Here is a 17,481-nt window from a genome sequence, read left to right as displayed (position 1 = left end):
CACAGTCTCCATCCTTGATGACATTCAAAATCCAGAGTCCTGGGCAACCTGCTCCAGCTGACCCTGCTTGGAGTCCAGATTGGTTGATTTCATAGAACAGAATAGAATCATAGAATAGTTCAAGTTGGAAGGGACCTTTAAAGGCCATCTAGTCCAACCCCCTCCCATGGGCAGAGGTATCTTCCACCAGATCAGGTTGCTCAAAGTCCCGTCCAAACTGACCTTGCATGTTTCCAGGGATGGGGCATGGATCACCTCTCTGGGCAACCTGCGCCAGTGTCTCACCACCCTCAGTATAAAACATGTCTTCCTTATATCTAGTCTAAATCTACCCTCTTTCAGTTTAAAGCCATTACCCCTTGTCCTATCACAATGGGCCCTACTAAAAAGTTTGTCCCCATCTTTCTTATAAGCGCCCTTTAGGTACTGAAAAGCTGCATCTCCAGAGGTGCCTCCAACCTCAGCAGTTCTGTGATTCTGTAGAGTTTGTGTAGCCAAACCAGGTTGTCCCATTGGAGGGTCCAGCCCCAAGCACCATAAAGAAATGGGCTCAAAACACAGCAGAGGGAAGCCCCACTACAGAGCTGATCTCAATCCTTCTGGACCCACACTAAAGCAATGACTCCAGTGAGGTTTCTTCAGGAGAGGCAATGCCATTGACAGCAGACCCAAGTTGAGAGAGCTCCAGGTCCATTTTTTTAAGTGGCACTTCCTACAGTAGCTCTCACACTGTGAAACACTCCCATCTTCCAGACTTTCAAGGCCAGGTTGGACGGGGCTTTGAGCAACCTGGTCTAGTGGGAGGTGTCCCTGCCTATGGCAGGGGTGTTGGAACTGGATGATCTTTAAGGTCCCTTCCAACCCAAACCATTCTATCATTCTATGACTCCACAGCCACTACTAGAGCCTTATCTTCCTGACCTCAGCAACTCCAGCACAGTGATTTGCTTGTCTCCTGCACCCATGGGGAGAAATTCCTTGCTCTTAAGTGTTCTGTGGACTGAAGGAGGAAGGATTTGCTTGATATCAGTGAGAAAGCTTGAGGCAAGGCTGGGACAAGAGCCCACAGTTTCCCTGTCTGGTGTTTCTTTCACTAGCCAAGGAAGCTCCATCTGAACAAACACATCCCAGGTTTCCCCAGCTATTTGACAGGGCTTTTTTCAGGACCTATGTGTGGAAATACAGAACTCTTGCTGGTGGCCCAGGGTTGGCAAGGACTTTATGGACTGTATTTGATGGGGGTATCTTCAGTCCACACATGACCCCCCTCTTCTTGGGCTGGAAAGAAAAAACACGGATCCTGGGGAGACAGGGAGAAGCCAAGAGCTGAAACAGAGAGGAACGTCTGGTGTAAGAGTGAGCTTGCGACACGTTGGCTCCACAATGAACTCCAAGACACATCAGAGAGTGTGACGGGGGGGAGGAGGGTGCAGAAGCAGCATTCACCTGCAGAGGGTGAAGGGAACTCGTAGACAGAGAGAAGGTGAAGCTGCAGGGGCTGTGAAGGACAAGAAGCTTAACCTGCTGCCTTAATTACCAATGAGGTTACCGCAGGCTGGAGGACTGCTAGCCTTCACCGCAGTTTTTTTTTTTTTAAATTAGTGTCCTGTTTTCCCATTACACACAGATTTTCAACACTAATTGATAGTACGAGTGTGGGCACAGGTTTCCCTTTGACTGAAGACTGGGGGAGTTTTGCTGACAGCTCCAACAGGCAGGGATGTGGCCTGTGGGAAATAAGGTTGGAGTAGAGAGGTCTGCGGATGTCGGGTAGGGAAAGGCGATGGGAAAAGCTGACTATTTCGAGTAGTGCAGGTTGTACACACGCAAAACTTCACTCGCCTTCTGAAAATCCCCTCTCTTGCACACCTCATGTATGGTGTTAGAAAACAGAATTGCCTATTCCAAGTCCCTATGAAATTGAGGAAGAATGGAAAAAGAATGACCAAATAGATCTGACAGAGGACAATAAAAAGAGCAATGTCTGGCTGAGCTAAAAGCCTGCTAAAAGCATAGCTGTGATGGAGTTTGTGGCAGAACTCCAATCGACTTCAGCACAGCCAGGATTTCACTACAAGTCCTTAAAAAAAGCGTGAGGTTAAAGACTCCCCCATGCTCTCTTACTAACCCAGAAAGAAAGAGGCAGTTAGTCTGAGAGAGGCAATTTATCCAGCCGTGGAGCCAGATCCCCTGGAAGGGAAAGGTCTCTCCAAGGGAGAGGGATTCTTCCCTGGTGAGGCCGCATCTGGAGTCTTGTGTCCAGTTCTGGGCTCCCCAGTTCAAGAAGGACAGGGAACTGCTGGAGAGAGTCCAGCAGAGGCTATGAAGATGATCAGGGTCTGGAGCATCTCTCTGCTGAGGAAAGGCTGAGAGCCCTGGGGCTGTTCAGCTGGAGAAAAGCAGACTGAGAGGGGATCTCATCGATGCTGAGCAATAGCTAAAGGTTGGGGGGAAGAGGATGGGGCCAGACTCTTCTCAGTGGTGCCCAGTGACAGGAGAAGGGACAACAGGCACAAACTGGAACACGGGAAATTCCATCTGAACATGCAGAAAAACTTCATTCCTGTGAGGGTGTCAGAGCCCTGGAACAGGCTGCCCAGAGAGGTGGTGGAGTCTCCTTCCCTGGAGATATTCAAAACCTGCCTGGACACGTTTCTGTGCAACCTGCTCTGGGCGACCCTGCTCTGGGCAGGGGGTTGGACTGGATGATCTCTTAAGGTCCTTTCCAACCCCATATCATTCTGTGATTTTGTGATTTCTGTCACTGGCAAGCGCACACAGAGCAGGGTTGTGCATTACTCACGGGTGGGTTTGGAGCCCGTCACCAGAACTGCTGCGCGTCTGAGGAGGCTTCAAACACTGACTGCACAGAGCCACATGCCGCTCTTGACCCAGCCGGGTCCGTGCTGCCCTGAGACAGACTCCCACACCACAGTTTCTGCCACACTGAGTGCTGCTTCCATGTTATCCCCCCGTGCTGGCTGTTAAAGAGCAGAGGGGAAGGCAAGTGTCCACCTCCTTCCATCAGCCCTCCCCATCCCTGCCGCCTCCTTGGCATCACCCCCAGGGCACATCTCACCACGCTCTGACACTACTTTGATCTTACTGCCAGAAGGATGGGGCTTTCATTGATGTTTCACAAACACCACCACAAAAGAGGGCGGGAAACACGGGGATGCCACTGCCAGCAAACCCTTCCAGGAGGCAGCCTCCTCGGTGGGGAAGCAGCTCTGCCAAAGCAGATCTTGTTTCTAAAATAAGGGTCTCAGCTAGAGATGGTCCCAGGTCAGCAGAAGAGAGAAGTGGCCTCTGCAGCTGCCAGAAAAAAAAAGCAGCAGCTGCTTCAGAGCTGGGTTTCTGGGGAGGAACACTGGAAATGGTTTTTCATAGTAACTTGAGTGGGGTATGTGGTCAACACTTGTATCTGTGTGTGTGTGTGCGTGTACAAGAATAGGTGAATGCACCCGTGGAGTGAAGAAGAGAAAAAGGCTAAGCATTAAGACACCCTTCCAAGCACAAAGTATTTGTGCACGTGAACGCAGCATAAGTGAGGAAATATTCTTTCTTAAAAATAAATACTACAAGAAAAACTCAAGATGCCTCCTGAAAAATCTTTTTGCCAAATACAAGAATTATTTGTGAGGCTCCTGGGACTTAGTTAGGCTTCAACGACAAATTTCACTGAAATTTCACTTGATTATGGACGTACTAAGGACCATATCCTGATCCCAGATTGTGACAGCAGAATGAGGCTGGCAGTTTCCCTGACTCACTCCTCTTGGTGAACCCAAAACTAACACATAGGTGACATAAGTACATTATAGATACACATCCATTGTATGAATGCACGTATGTGGAAAATACATTTCAGCTGAAACAGAAGTAGCATGGGCATTACACTGGTAATTCAACAAGAAAACAACTGTAACTGTGAGCTCTTCATCTCTTCTGTCTTTCTAATGTGAGGTAGAATCAGCAACTGAAAAGTAAAGCTCTTGTCTTTGGGAGAGGTTCTTTAGGCTATGTATCAGGAGTAGTAAATAATAGCAGTGCTTAGACTGCACGTCTTACAGAAGTACTTTACGCATCTAACATACAAATTGAATAAGTCTCCCAGTATTGCTGTGTGAGGTGGGTGAGGAATTTACTACAGCCACTAAACTCACGACAGACAATACCATTTCCTCTGAACAGTGATACACCAGGTCCAAAGAGAAAGAAACTGTCACGTTAAGATTTTGTAATTAAAAAGTTAAAATAAAACTTCCCAACTGAGGTTTCTTTGCAGAAAGCTGTTATTCCGAGCAGAAAGGGCCCATGGCATCAAGGGTCAAGATCTACCTCTAAGCCGTTATGGGGCTGTTGAGGGAGAGCACGGAGGGTTGGTGCCTGCGGGAGCCGTGTCCCCCGGCACCAGCGCAAGCAGAGAGCAGGCTGCCACCTGCTGTACTGTCGCGACAGTTCCGCACAGCACCGACATGCCCTCCCTGCCTCCGGCCACGGTACCCACCCGGCTCCATCCCCCTTCCCCCGGGGGACTCTGGAAAAGCGACCCACCCGGGAGGGGACGCTGGGGAGAACTGGGAGCCGTGTCATGGTACAGAAAAGGAACTCAGCGCTGGTCTTGGTGGCAGAAAGGAAACCAAAATAGCAGGTCTTGCTAGGCACGTCTCAGGCACAAAAGTCTGCAGGAATTGTGCTAAGAGCTCAGCCGGCACCATTTGTTGGTCTGTCATTGTCCATGTATCCACATGCACAAAGCCTGGAACAGCGCCTTGGAAAACATGAGCGCACCCAGAAGTGATTTCAGGCACAAGGTATCTATTAGGCACCAAATCCTACACGGTGAGAACAATTAAGGGACTTTAAGCCTATTGACAAAAACTGTACTTTCTCTAAAGAGCCCTGCCACTGCAATAAAAGAGGTTGGGGCAAGAGCTGACCTACAGCAAAATATTTATTGGGAAAGAATTCCAGGCTTATCTGTCTGGGTAATGAGACATTGGAGACCTCCATGCAATACAGCGCACACAGATCTAAGGAAATACAGATTGCCCATGTGAGTAGGGGCAAAGGCAAGCAAAAAAGCACCATGATCTCATTTTCCTGATAAGGTTCAGATCTTCTAATGTGAAACAGAAGTTTTAAAAGGCGTCTGATCTCCAAAGACACAGAGATCAACTGTTAGTTGAGGATATAAGAGATTACAAAACTAAAAGAAATGGAAGTTCAGAGCTAGACTGGATTCCCTTGACACCTTATGATGGAGGGTTACTAATAGAAAAAGTTAATTAGAAAGCAGAAAAATATCAAATACATGGGAATTAAGAGACACTGAAATGATTTGGTGAAGGCAGCATGGTTTCTGAGAGCAGCCTCTCTTACTGGTAGAAGTTCAAAAGGAGAGGAGAAGACTCAGAAGCAGTCGATGGAAGTCTGTAGCCAGGCAGCCTCTCTGCTACCAAAGCAGTCTCCTCACAAAACAGATTTAGAGAGAAAAGCATGGCAAAAAAAACCAGTCACCAAACCGTGTCCAGAGCTTGAGACTGAAGCTTCCTCGGTATGTGTAAGTGAACCAAAAGGAAAAATATTTTGTACAGGTACATGCACACAAATACACATCCCTGCCTTGATTTGGCTAGCGGGGAATGGGCAATTCATCAGTGCAAACAGGACAAGGTTCAGGTCCTCTCCCTGCACAGGAGTTACCCCAACTATATTAAGGTGAGGTTTGAAACAGAAGAACTAGTTGTGAGTGACTTCTCTGAAGCTACAAGATTGTGCTTTTTTCCTGGTTTCCCTTAATCAAGTCTGACACGTGCTCATGGACCTACATTCTGTGCCCATGGGAGGGACAGGGCACTTCAGAGAAGAGACTCAGAAACCAACAGGAATAAACGATACAAAGCAGGGCGAAGAGCAGATGAAAGGCACATGCACGAGTCAGATAAATGAGAGAGAGTGGAGAAAAAAAAAAAAAAAAGCAGGGCATGAAAACAAATCAGTAGAAAGAGAAAGAAAGCAGTGACAGCATCCAAGAAAGAAAATCTTCTGTATAGTTCCTGCAGCCAGGAGTGTGTTCAGAGCACTCTCTCCCTGCCCTGGGGAGGTATGAAGTTTGATTGTTTGGCTCAAGCTACACACGCCAGCGGAGAGCAGAACCGAACCGGCTGTGATCACAAGGAAGTCTGAAGACAGGGAGTTTTCACCAGCTCCACCCTTAGCAAAGAAGGCTGAAACCAGTTACCCCCCAGCGACCCCCCCAGCACCCGCAGGACCCAAGAGCTGTGGTGAGATGCAGCCTGCAGGAAGAGAAAACCTCCTGTATTTTAAGTCGGCATCACACAAAACAGTGGACAAACAGATCCATTGCCTCTTGAAATTCAGAGCTGCAGAGTAAAAATGGCAAGAAATTGGTCAATTTAGCTGTGGCCTCTACAAGGGAAAAGGATATTCATTTATAAAAAACAGTCACTGTTATTATTCGCAGAGCAGAGGATGCAAAGGCAGAGACCAAAGCAAAGGGTGGCACAGAGATCTTTCCTCTTTGCAGCAACAAAGATGCCCTAGGAGTAGGGTAACGTGAGGCACTCTAAGCAGCGGGTGCTTGTGCCCTGTCTCCCTTTCAAAAGCCAAAACACTTATCAGACACACATCATGCAAGGAGAGATACAGAAGATGGCCTTTTAGCAGGATACAGAGCTAGTTCCCTGGGAAAAATCCCAGCGAGAACAGCTGGGCTCCCACCACTGCCCCAGGGCATCACCACCACTGCCTCTCGCTGGTTTGCAAGGAAGGGCCTTGGCTGCCCATGCAGGAAGCAACTGGTAATATTTCAAACCCCAGCTGCAAACTGTAACCAGTTTCCAATTTGTGCATTGCTAACCCAGCAGAGAGTGCAATGGGTACTGTCGCTGAGGGCTAAAGAGGGGTCATAGAGTGATGCTACCAGCAGTGAATTATTTATGTGCTGTAGCGGGGGGATTTAGGGTCATGGCCACAGGAAGAGAATATTCTGGGTCACCCCTCCTTGCTACAGAAAAACATGCCCAGCTTTGAAAACAAACAGCTGATATTCCTTATTCACCGTCAAAGATTCCCGAACTCATTCCCATACTGAAAGCAAAGCAAATCCTCTGCCTGCTTAAGAAATGCTTGAGAAAAAAAACACAACACCCTGACAAGCTGACAAATACAAACCATCCTCACAAGCACAGCCAGAGAGCAAGAGCAGACAAAACATTGCTGGGTATAACTCTCAGATATCAGCCCCAGCTTCTACTCGGAGCCCGGGACGTGTTAGTTCTGGCTGTGTCACTCCAAAGCAAGACCCAGACATGAGGCAGTCACATATGGTCAGGCTGAAAGATCCTACAACCATTAAAAAATCAGCTACATTTAAAGCATTACAAGTGTTTCTGCAAAATATGAATATTTAAGCTCCTGTTTTTCAAAGCACTTCCACTTACTGCTCCTAGAAATGAACTTAAGTATCAGTTACTGTCACTGCTCGGCCCAGCATCACAGCGGTGCCTCTGCTTTAAAGGTACATGGTGGTGCCTGAACACAAGACCAGCTCCCAAATGCACATGCAGATCTCAGTGCACAGACAGCCTTTCGTTTCACATGAGAGTGACAGATCTCCTGTGAATGTGTAAACCCTCCTTTCCATCAAACGACACAAAATGAGCCCTGCCTCCACCAAAATGTGCTTTCTAACTGAGTTAATAAGGATTTTCTGTAAAAGCTGCATGAGAACTTAGCAGAGAAATAACATCTACACGCAGTACTGCTAGCCGACCGTTTAGGATGAAATAAAATTTGAAGTGTGATCTGGCTCGTGGTGAAGTGCAGGGAAGTCTTGCTCAATCTTCCCCAGGCGTGGGACACTGTTCACGATGGGCTGTTTCCAGCCCACTGTAATAATTTCTGGTTATACTGCTGTTCTCCTCATCCCAGAGGTTTTGGTAGTATGCACGCTGAGATTTAATGGACTTGTCATCACTACAGTGAATTATTCTGAATGTTTACACTTAACTCCAATTGACACAACCTCAAACACACAGAATTATCTGACTACATTCTGATTTTCTCCTTCCCTGTTACTGAGCAGCAGTTCTCAGAGACAAAGACAAACCATTCCACTCCCCATATTTACATTCTGCTTGGAGCGCTGATAGCATTTTTCCTCAGCCTGATGCAGACCCTGTCTGCTGGAGATGCAGCTGGAGATAATATTTAAACCATCGTGCAATGTTGATCAAGTTCAGGTAACACAGCTCTGAAAGGTATAATTTTTCTACCAGCTACCATATTATAGAAGTCAATCAATCCCTTAAAATGCTCTGAAAGTCAAGCTTTCCAAGCACTCAATCTGCCATTCATACTTCTACACACAGGTGAATCATTTCACCAGAACTTATCTAAATAAAGAAAAGCAAGCATCAAAGAAATGAAAACATCAGGAATAACTCAGACAAGTCTGGCAACACTGTCTCTGATTTCAAAGGGTGTAGGATCCAACCCTGTAGCACACTGGAGCTAGAGCAAAAGTACCATATGGGCAGCCAAGTCAGATTTCCGAATTTAGTGTGAAGATAAGGCCCAGACAAAGCTGCCTTGAAGCCAAAAGAGCTGGGCAGCTGGGGGACTAGCCCTTCGTTAAGAAAATACTTAAAAGAGCCTATTTTCTGACTAATCCACTTCCTTTACTATACAGACACGAATGGCCTAAAAGATAGTACAGTGGGTTTAACACTGTGGAGTTATTTTCTTGCACACAGAGCAGGGGCAGGTGGGGTTTCTGATGGAATACATGGGCCAGACCCTCTGCAAGTATCAACCAGCGTTACTTTTTGTCCTCATTGAAGACACGGTAATTCACCCCAGGCAGCACCCCTGTGCATGTAGTCTTACAAAGGGAGGAGTCTAAATAAAATACATCTTCCCAAATAAATAAAAACTGCGTCCCTCATCTCTTTTTCTTTGTAAAAAGCTAACATTTCTCCCCTCAGACTCTGTTGACTCTGACTGAAGTTCAGCCTTAAAAATACCGTCCATGATTTCAATTGTTTCAATTAAAATTTCTTAATTAAAATATCTTTATGAAGCATTATCTGCTACTGATAAGGGCTTTCCCCACTTGTGCTCACCAACTGTTCTTATAAAGAAGCTCCTCACCAATTTTTATGTTCAAACATAGGAACCTCTTGGATTCAAAGCACGCAAGAAGTACACATCATTTGGAGGGAGTTTTTCACCAAAAAATAGATATGAACTGAGAGAGTACATGCATTTGTCCAAAAGGAGGACTCCTATGGAAGCCTGAGCTTTGGCTTTTAAACAGGATTTTCTCTGACACATTGAGAGCTTTCTCTCTTATTACAGCAATGTGTAAAACCCCCGAGAAAAGGATGCCAAACTACTTCCCTAGCAGACAGCCAGAAAGGACAGACTACCAGCCTGAGCTACCTGGATTTAGAGGGGGAAATAAATTTTTAAAAAGGAAAGAAAAAGCACCCTCCCCGATCCCACTGCTTTCCCCTTGCGCCCACGAGGCAACGGCACCCGCAGGGAGGACGCAGAGCAATTCCCTCCGCACTTTTTAAACTTCTCCGCGGCCCGGCCGGGCCGGGCAAGACCGGGGGGGGGGGGGGGGGGGGGCGGTTCTGGAGCCCTGGGGGGTGCGGGGGGGTGGCCCAGAGCCCTGGGGGTGCCGGGGGGGGCAGGAGGGGCGGAGGCGGCTCCGCGGAGGGGCGGGAGGGGCGCTCGTCTGCGCGGGGCAGCGCGGGGCGGCGGGGAGCTGTCCGAAGCCGTGGTGCTGAAATGCGGGGGCCGCCATTCCCTCGAGGGGGATGGGGAGAGGTCCCACGGTGCTGCCCCGAGGGTGGGAGGGCTGAGAGGAGCAGCGGGACGGGTCCCTGGGTGGGTCGTGGGAGGGGGTCGGGAAAGATGCTCCAAGGGGTCGGGTTGTCCCTGGAAAGGAGGAACTGTTGGATAGATGGTGGAAAGGGAAAATCTTGAGATTTCCGTGCAAAGGAGGTAACTCTCAGACAGCCTTCACAAAGGAGAAAACCCTTGGATGAGCTGTTCACGGGGGACCCCTCGAAGCGACAGTGCAATGGAAGATCATTTGGGCAGGTGGCGCAAAAGGGGAGCCCTTAGAAAACCATTGCAAAGGGGAAATCCTTGGAAGGGGAAACTCATTGTCAGCCAGTGCAAAGGATAAAGACTCAATAGGTAGTTCACAGGGGGACTCCTTGGACGGGCAGTGCAGCGAGAACCCTTGGACAGCAGTGCCAAAGGGGAACCCTTGCGCAGCCAGTTCAAAGGCAGAATTCTTGGACGGGTCATGCGATGGGCAAACTCTTGGACAGGCTGCACAAATGGGAATCCCTTGGGCGGGTGGTTGAAAGGAGGACCCCTCGGATGGGAAGTGCAATGGGGAAACCGTTGGACAGATGGTGCAATGGGGACACAGTTGGAGAGGCAGTGAAAAGGAGGAGGAACCTTGGGAGAGGAGGGTGTCCCTAGACAGAAGGGGTACTGGAAGCAGGGAGAGGATCGCACCTGTGTATGTTCATCTCCCGGGGTGGGCGCCGCGCCTTGTCGTAGGCCACCTTAGCGAAGACGCCGGCGATGAGCACGAAGGCAATGGCCCCGCATGAGATGTAGACGGTGGCGTTGGTGCTGTCCTTGTCCGGGTCGTACTTGTTGGCGTCCCCGTCGGCGCCGTTGCTGCCGTCGGCGGGCAGCGCGCCGCTGGCGGTGGTGGGGTGGGCCCACTCGGGGCTCTTGTAGTTACGGCACAGGCTCTGGTTGAGCTTCTCGGCGCGCTTGTTGCAGCAGAAGCGGTAGAAGCAGGTGCCGCAGCAGTAGCGGAAGCCCGTCAGGCTGTTGTTGCACTCGAACTCCTTGTCCCACTGCCCGCTCACGTCGTAGTACCCCCAGCAGGTTTCGTGGGCCGGGGCCGTGCCCCCGCTGCCGCCCCCGCCGCCGGAGGGCGTCCTGCCGCCGCCCGCCCCCTTGCCGCGCCCGGGCAGCGCCGTGGGGGCGGCAGCCCCCGGGCCCGCCAGCGTCTGGTTGAGGAGCTCCTTGCCCGGCTTGGGGGTCCGCCGCGGCGCCGCCGCCCCCTGGGTCCGGTTGCCCTTGGCGCGGGGGGGCCCGGCCGCCTGCGCGGCCAGCAGCAGGGCCAGGAGCTGCAGGGAGAGCAGGAGCAACGGCAGCAGCAGGTGCCGCGGCCCCATGGCGGGGCTCGGCGGGGGCCGCGGGGCGCGGCGGGGCGCGGGGCGGGCGGGGGGGGGGGGCGGCGGCGGGCGGCGGCGCGGGGCTCAGCGGCCGCGGCGCTGCCCCATGGAGGGGGGGCAGGGGTCGAGGGGAGTGGACGGGAGAGGGGTCCCGCTGCTGCCGCCCGGTTCTTCAGCGGCGGTCGCCCGGCGCCGGGCGCTTCATGCCGGCGCGCAGAGAGCGGCGGAGCCCGGCGGAGCAGGGCTGGAGGCGGCGGGGTCCCGAGCCGGCCGGCGCTCCTCCGGCGAGGGGCTGCGAGAGACGGGGAGAGGGTCAGAGCGCGCCCGGGCACCCCGGCCCGCCCCCGTCCGCCCGCCCCCCGCCCACGGCCTTACCATGCCGGAGCGGGACTGCAGCGGGGCCGCGGAGCGGGCGGGCTGCCCGCGCTCCTCGCGGAGGCGGGGGCGGAGCGGCGCGGAGCCGGGCGCGGAGCAGGGGCGGGAGCCGCGCCGCGCCGGGTGCTCCGGCTGGGCCCGCCCACTGCCGCCGGGCCCGCTCCCGGCATCGCGCCGGGGCCGCCGCCGCCGCCCAAACGCGGGGCCACGCTGCCCCGACACGCCGGGACGGCCACCGCCGCTCCCCCCACACTGCCGCCCCCGGCCCGCCCCGGGGCAGCGCCACCGGCCCCGGTCCCGCCTGAGCCGTCAGGCCCCGGCGGTGTGCGGGGCGTGGGAAGCGACCCCACGGGGGTATGCGGGGAGTGGTCCCCATCAGGAGGCGCGGGGCATGGAAGGGGTCTCCATAGGGGTGTGCGGGGAATTGGTCCCCATCAGGAGGTGCGGGGCGTGGGGTTACGGTCCCCACTGGTGTGTGCAAGGGGGCGTGGATGGAGTTATGGTCCCTATAGGGGTGTGCGTGGGAGTGGTCCCCATCAGGAGGTTCTGGGCATGGGAGGGGTCCCCACAGGAGTGTGCAGGGGAGTGGTCCCCATCAGGAGGTGCGGGGCATGGGTTTATGGTCCCCAGAGTGGCATGTGGGGGAGTGGTCCCCACTGGTGCATTCAAGGTGGGGGGCATGGGAAGGATTCCCATAAGGGTGTGGGGGGAATGGGCCCCATCAGAAGGTGCAGGGCATGGGGTTATGGTCCCCATAGGGGTGTGTAGGGAAGAGATACCCACTGTTGTGTCCGAGATGCAGTGGATGGAGTTATGGTCCCCACTGGTGTGTGCAAGGGGCGGTGCATGGGCTTATGGTCCCCACAGAGGTGTGCGGGGGAATGGTCCCTACTGGTGTGTGCATGGTGTGGTGTGTGGGAAGGGTCACCATAGGGGGGTGTGAGCAAGGTGATTGGGGTTATGGTCCCCATAAGGGTGTGCAGGGGAGTGGTCCCCGTCAGTAGGTGCAGTGTTGGGGGCTACGGTCCTCATAGGGGTGTGCAGGGCTGTGGTCCCTAGTGGGGTGTGTGGCCCCTTTACCTGTCTGTGGATTGTGGTCCTTACTGGGATGGGCAGGGGATGTGGTCCCACTGGGTCAGCTCTCTGCATGGGACAACAGTGCCTACAGGGGCTATGATGGCTGTAGTGTCATAGTCTGTATGGTCCCTAATAGTGTGTGCACTGGCCGTTGTTCCTACAAGGGAGCATGAGTTTATGGATCGATGTGTGCAGGGAATATGGTCCTTATGGATGTCTGAGGGCTACGTAGAACCTATAGGTGTGTACGAGTGTTAGGGACCTTCTGGACATACGCAGTGATATGCTCCATATCACAGTGCACGTGGGAGATATGGTCCTCATGGATGTGTGTGAGCAGACCCTATCGATGTGCACAAGTTGTTTGGGTCGGGGACCCTAGAGACACCTGCAGGTTCCCGGGGTTAATGAAGTCTGAGTGTCCAAGCAGATCTGCCCCAGGCAGCTCAGGGGCAGAGCTCCCTCACCCCCTTCGGGAAGTTCCTGCCCCAGGACAGTGCCCACACCACAACCTGCTGCTGGGCAGATGTTGTCCTCGGGACTGTCAGGCCACCATGGCCATGTTGTCCCCGCTGCCCTTCCACGCTCTGCACAGGGACATGCCTCCCTGGCTTCACAGGGACTGATACACCAGCCCGGGGCTGTTGGCGCCTGCCCAGGAAGGTGCACTGAGACCAGCCAGGGCTCAGCCATTGTGCTCAGGGTGGAGAAGGCGGCATCCCCCACCCCAAGCTGTTGGATACACACTGCACACTAGCCTTCTTCAAGCTAGCTCCCGTCCGGGGCAATTCTGGGGTGCTGTAGGGATGGGCTAGTGATGCCCTGCGCTGGCCATACCCAGTGACACAGACACAGCCACCACAGCTTTATTTAAGGTAGTTTTGAGCAAGATTCCTGCAGGCGCAGAAGGAGGTTTCACTGCTCTGAGCCGCTGGGCCCCCATGCCAGAATTTCCTCAAAGTCCTGGTGCTTCCCCGTGTCCCATTGCAAACTAAACTAAAGCCTTTACAAACATTTCCTGAAGACATACAAGGCATTGTCAGCTGTAAGGACACACAGAGGACAGAGGAATCACAGCAAAGAGGAGCACACGCAGTTGGGAACTGAAGTGATGCCCTGTAGCTGTAGGCAAGCCCTTTTCAGGAGAGTAGGGAGGGTTGCGTAGGGGGGGGAGAGAGAGAGAGCAGTGGAGAAAAAGAGGAAAACACCCCTGAAAATCCTCTGCCCTGCACCTCTCACCCTGTGAATCATTTCGTCGCGCTACCTAGGTCTGAACGCCCACAGCTCATGGCTGGGGGCATTTTATAGCTCTATTAGGAGACCTCATGGACTGCCCTGATGCTGGGGTGCACCTGGGGACATCAATTGCTTCTTTCCTCAAGAAGACCCACTCTGCAGTGGCCCTACGAGTACTGTGTTCAATGGATGTGCCCAGGTCTCACTGGTAAATCAACACCATGGGGGTCCCCAGGCCTCAGCAGCAACTGACCCCAAACTCAAAAGTAAGGAAGGAGGCAAGCCTAAGGACAATGTGGCATGCGACCACTCATGTTTGAGCTGGTTTAATGCACATACCTTCTGAACCCTGACTCCTGTGAGCCCAGCTCATCTGTCCTCCATTTGGGGATGATGCCCCCATCATAGGTATCCTCCAAAACCGTATGTCAAAGGTTGTAAAGCAGATTTGGCTGATGTTAGGAGGCCATCTCCAAACATCCTGGGCCTTCTAGCTCCCCAGCATGGCTTCATCAAAGTCACCATGGCACGCATCTTCAGTCCTAACCTGCCTTGAAGCTCTGTCCCTGCTTCTCCAAGGTAGGTGCTTTGTAAAGTGTAGGAGGCATCAGCTTGTAATGATCTGCTTCTTCCCCTCACCTGGTTGTTCCCCGTACACTTGTCCAGGAGCGGAGGTCTCTGCAGAGGCCCTGCTCCGGGGCGGGGGGGCTGTCACTCTAGAGAAAACCCAGAATCCTCTCCCCTGTGGGCAAGGCTCCCTGCTGAAGGCAATCCCCAAGGACAAGATCCACAGTTCTTAAGACATAAAGTATTGACACTTCTCTGTCCTTAGGCCAAATGTCACAAGGGCACAGAGACTGTCAAGCAAAGCAGCATCTCCCGGGAGAGCAGCACTAAGTGATAAGGATCCTGCCCCACAGAATATCTGGGGTGTGAGACTGGTCTTTTCTCAGTGTGTCCAGCACCAGCTGAGACTTGGACTCCACACGCTCCCGTGACTCCGCTACAGCTGTATCAGGTCAAGGTAACGATGAAGAATCCAGATGCCTCTGCCTCCTCCCGCTCAATTTATCAACACCAATAAGCACATTAAAGAAGGACAGTCTCCCTGGATCTCCTGTATAATCCCATTGCCTTGCCCGCAGCCAAAATAGTGGGATGGAAAAATCTAAAGCAAATGTGGAAATAAGGAAACAGTTACTGAGGAGCAGATTTCAGGGACTTTCTGGGGGCTTGCGGCTGTGGCGCTGGCTGCAGAAGGGAAGGACAACAGCCAAGATGCTTGTGGGAGAAAATTACTCCGTTCCACCTAACCACACTTCGGGAAGATCACTCCGGCGACGGCTCTACTCACAAACTTCATGTCCACCTGGAAGTCACCACAAGATCTCCATCACTTTCTCTTTTACCTCAAGTCCCCTCCTCCCCAGGTTGTTTTTATCAGCGTTCCTGTTTCAGAGCTGTTTTCTTGTTTATCTTCTTTTGCTGGGTGCTTTCATCTCTCTCCTGGAGATGCCGCGGCTGCTGGCAGCGAAGTGAAGTGCAGGTTCAGTAACTTCTGTTTAATCTCATTCAAACACAGAACCTTTAGCCCGTTTTCCCTGTCACCGCTTGTTGGACTCTGGTGACTTTGTGAGGAGTTTGCAATGAGTCTGATGTGCTCAAAAAACTGATTCTTCCTCATCAAGGGATTAAATTGTGACCGTGAAGCTTTATTAAAATGAGCCCAGCACTTTGGACCTAATTTTTCTTCTAAAATTAATGTAGCTACAAAAAGCTAATAATAGGAGTTTTGGGGATTATTTCTATGAAGCTGAATTCTTTCTTGCTTGACTAGAGACAGGCTTGGTTTATGAATGTAGCAAAAGTAAAGGGTGGATCCCAAGCTCGTTATAAGACTTCTTACTCCCAGAAACAAAGCAGATGGTGAATGGGAACCAGGCAGGGAAATGTGGGGGGGGGGGCAAGCCCAGTGACAACAGGCACCGAGATGGCAGGGGACTTGCACACAGCGATACGAGCAGTGCCAGATGTGATCAGCTCTTTATGCACTTTCCTGAGCAGCTGCTTCAAAGTAAGGGACAAGAAACTAGCTCAAAAAAGAGACATTTCATCAGCTTTTAGTGGTTGGTTTATTCTCTGGTGCCTGAGAGAATTCTGTGTTTTATACGGTTCTGTGTAGTTTGAGGAACTGTGATTATCTTTACCCACAGGAGCATCTTGTTTCTTTCTCATTCTTCCTATCCATCCAGCCACTGTGGCAGTGAATGTCCCAGGCTCGCGATGTCCTCCAGCAGTGACGTATGTGTCTGTCTTTGGGGCATTCTCAGCACTTAAGCCTCCATTTTCTGTCTCACTGAGGGGGGAGGAGATTGCCAGGGCTGTTGACAGATGTGGACACAGTTTTCCAGACAACTTACCCCCCCGTGCAATGTGGGGGATGGAGATGCTGCTGCTGCCTGCAGCAGTGTCAGCAATAGGAGGTGCCACTGGACTGGACAGGCAAGCACTCCTGGGAGGGGTTGAGGGAGTCCACGATGTCTCACCAAGGAGACCTTTGGCCAGGCAGTTCATCAATGCACTTGCTTGAAATGTCCATGTGGGCCATCTGTAAACACAAGACAAAGAAACTTCTCCAGCAAATGATTGATTTCTCATTATTTATCCCTGCCTGCTTACAGAGAAGGCTTCAGAAAGTGCTTCTGCTACTGCAAACCCCAAGGTCCTGTGGTCAGGTGGATGGAGGCAGGCTCAGTGTCTTCTCCTGGGGGAAGAAGCTCTGACACAAAGCTGACCGGCCAGACCCACAAAGTTCCTCCAGTGATGTTCTGTGGCATGGAGGGGGGCAGTGCTGATGCCTGCACAGCTCACACATTCGTTTTCTGCTGCTTCTACTTTTTCTTCTGCTTTGACCTTCTCTAAAACACACTTACACAGCAAGCACTGGTGTGGGGGTACCAGAGGGATTTTCCTCCATTCTTTACATGGAAGAAGATCTGTGTGCAGAGAGCCAGCTCTATGGTCCCTCCAACCATCCCTTCCTAGCTGATAGAGCCTTGCTTCACCCAAAGGGAGTTCACCCCTGCACTTCTTGAAATCTTGTGATCCTTTTTTGACAGTAACAGGAAATCTAACACAAGGTAGACCCTCCAACTATTCACTGCAATGGGTGGTATCCCCTGGGGATCCAGGCAGACAGAAGGGAATACAGAGACCTCAGCATGGACTTCATCTCCTTTGCTGGTGTCTACTGTGCAATGGCTCCTCCAGACCTGCCCACCAGTTTGGCGAAGACATCTTAAACTGCCTTGGCTTTCTACCTTTGCACTGCAAACTGGGACCTTGCCACAGACTGGGTTTTTCTCAGCCTGTGAATGTCAATATGCTGGTTAAGTTTAGTCTAGCAGGTGACTGATGCGGGTATCTTACCCCCATATTGGATATTGGTGGTCAGTTTTCTTTATCTTGCTGTATGTATGCAGAAGGGAATCCAGTGAGAGCTTTTCTTTTACATATCGTTACTGTTGCTGTTATTTCCATCACCATC

The 17,481-nt window shown here is 52.0% G+C and overlaps 1 protein-coding gene across 1 annotated transcript in view; it reads right to left on the bottom strand.

Moving 5' to 3' along the window:
- SHISA6 (shisa family member 6) overlaps positions 1–11,246 on the bottom strand; it is a 268,297-nt gene extending 257,051 nt beyond the window's left edge. The window contains exon 1 of the mRNA XM_074160289.1: positions 10,570–11,246. Coding sequence (XP_074016390.1) covers positions 10,570–11,246 — 677 coding nt within the window. The remainder of the gene's footprint in view (positions 1–10,569) is intronic.
- Positions 11,247–17,481: the final 6,235 nt, after the last annotated feature.

Source organism: Numenius arquata, chromosome 17 (assembly GCF_964106895.1).
Source record: "Numenius arquata chromosome 17, bNumArq3.hap1.1, whole genome shotgun sequence".
NCBI classification, from domain to species: Eukaryota; Metazoa; Chordata; class Aves; order Charadriiformes; family Scolopacidae; genus Numenius; species Numenius arquata.
Note: the sequence above shows the minus strand (reverse complement) of the source record. Positions and strands in the feature narration are given on the sequence as shown.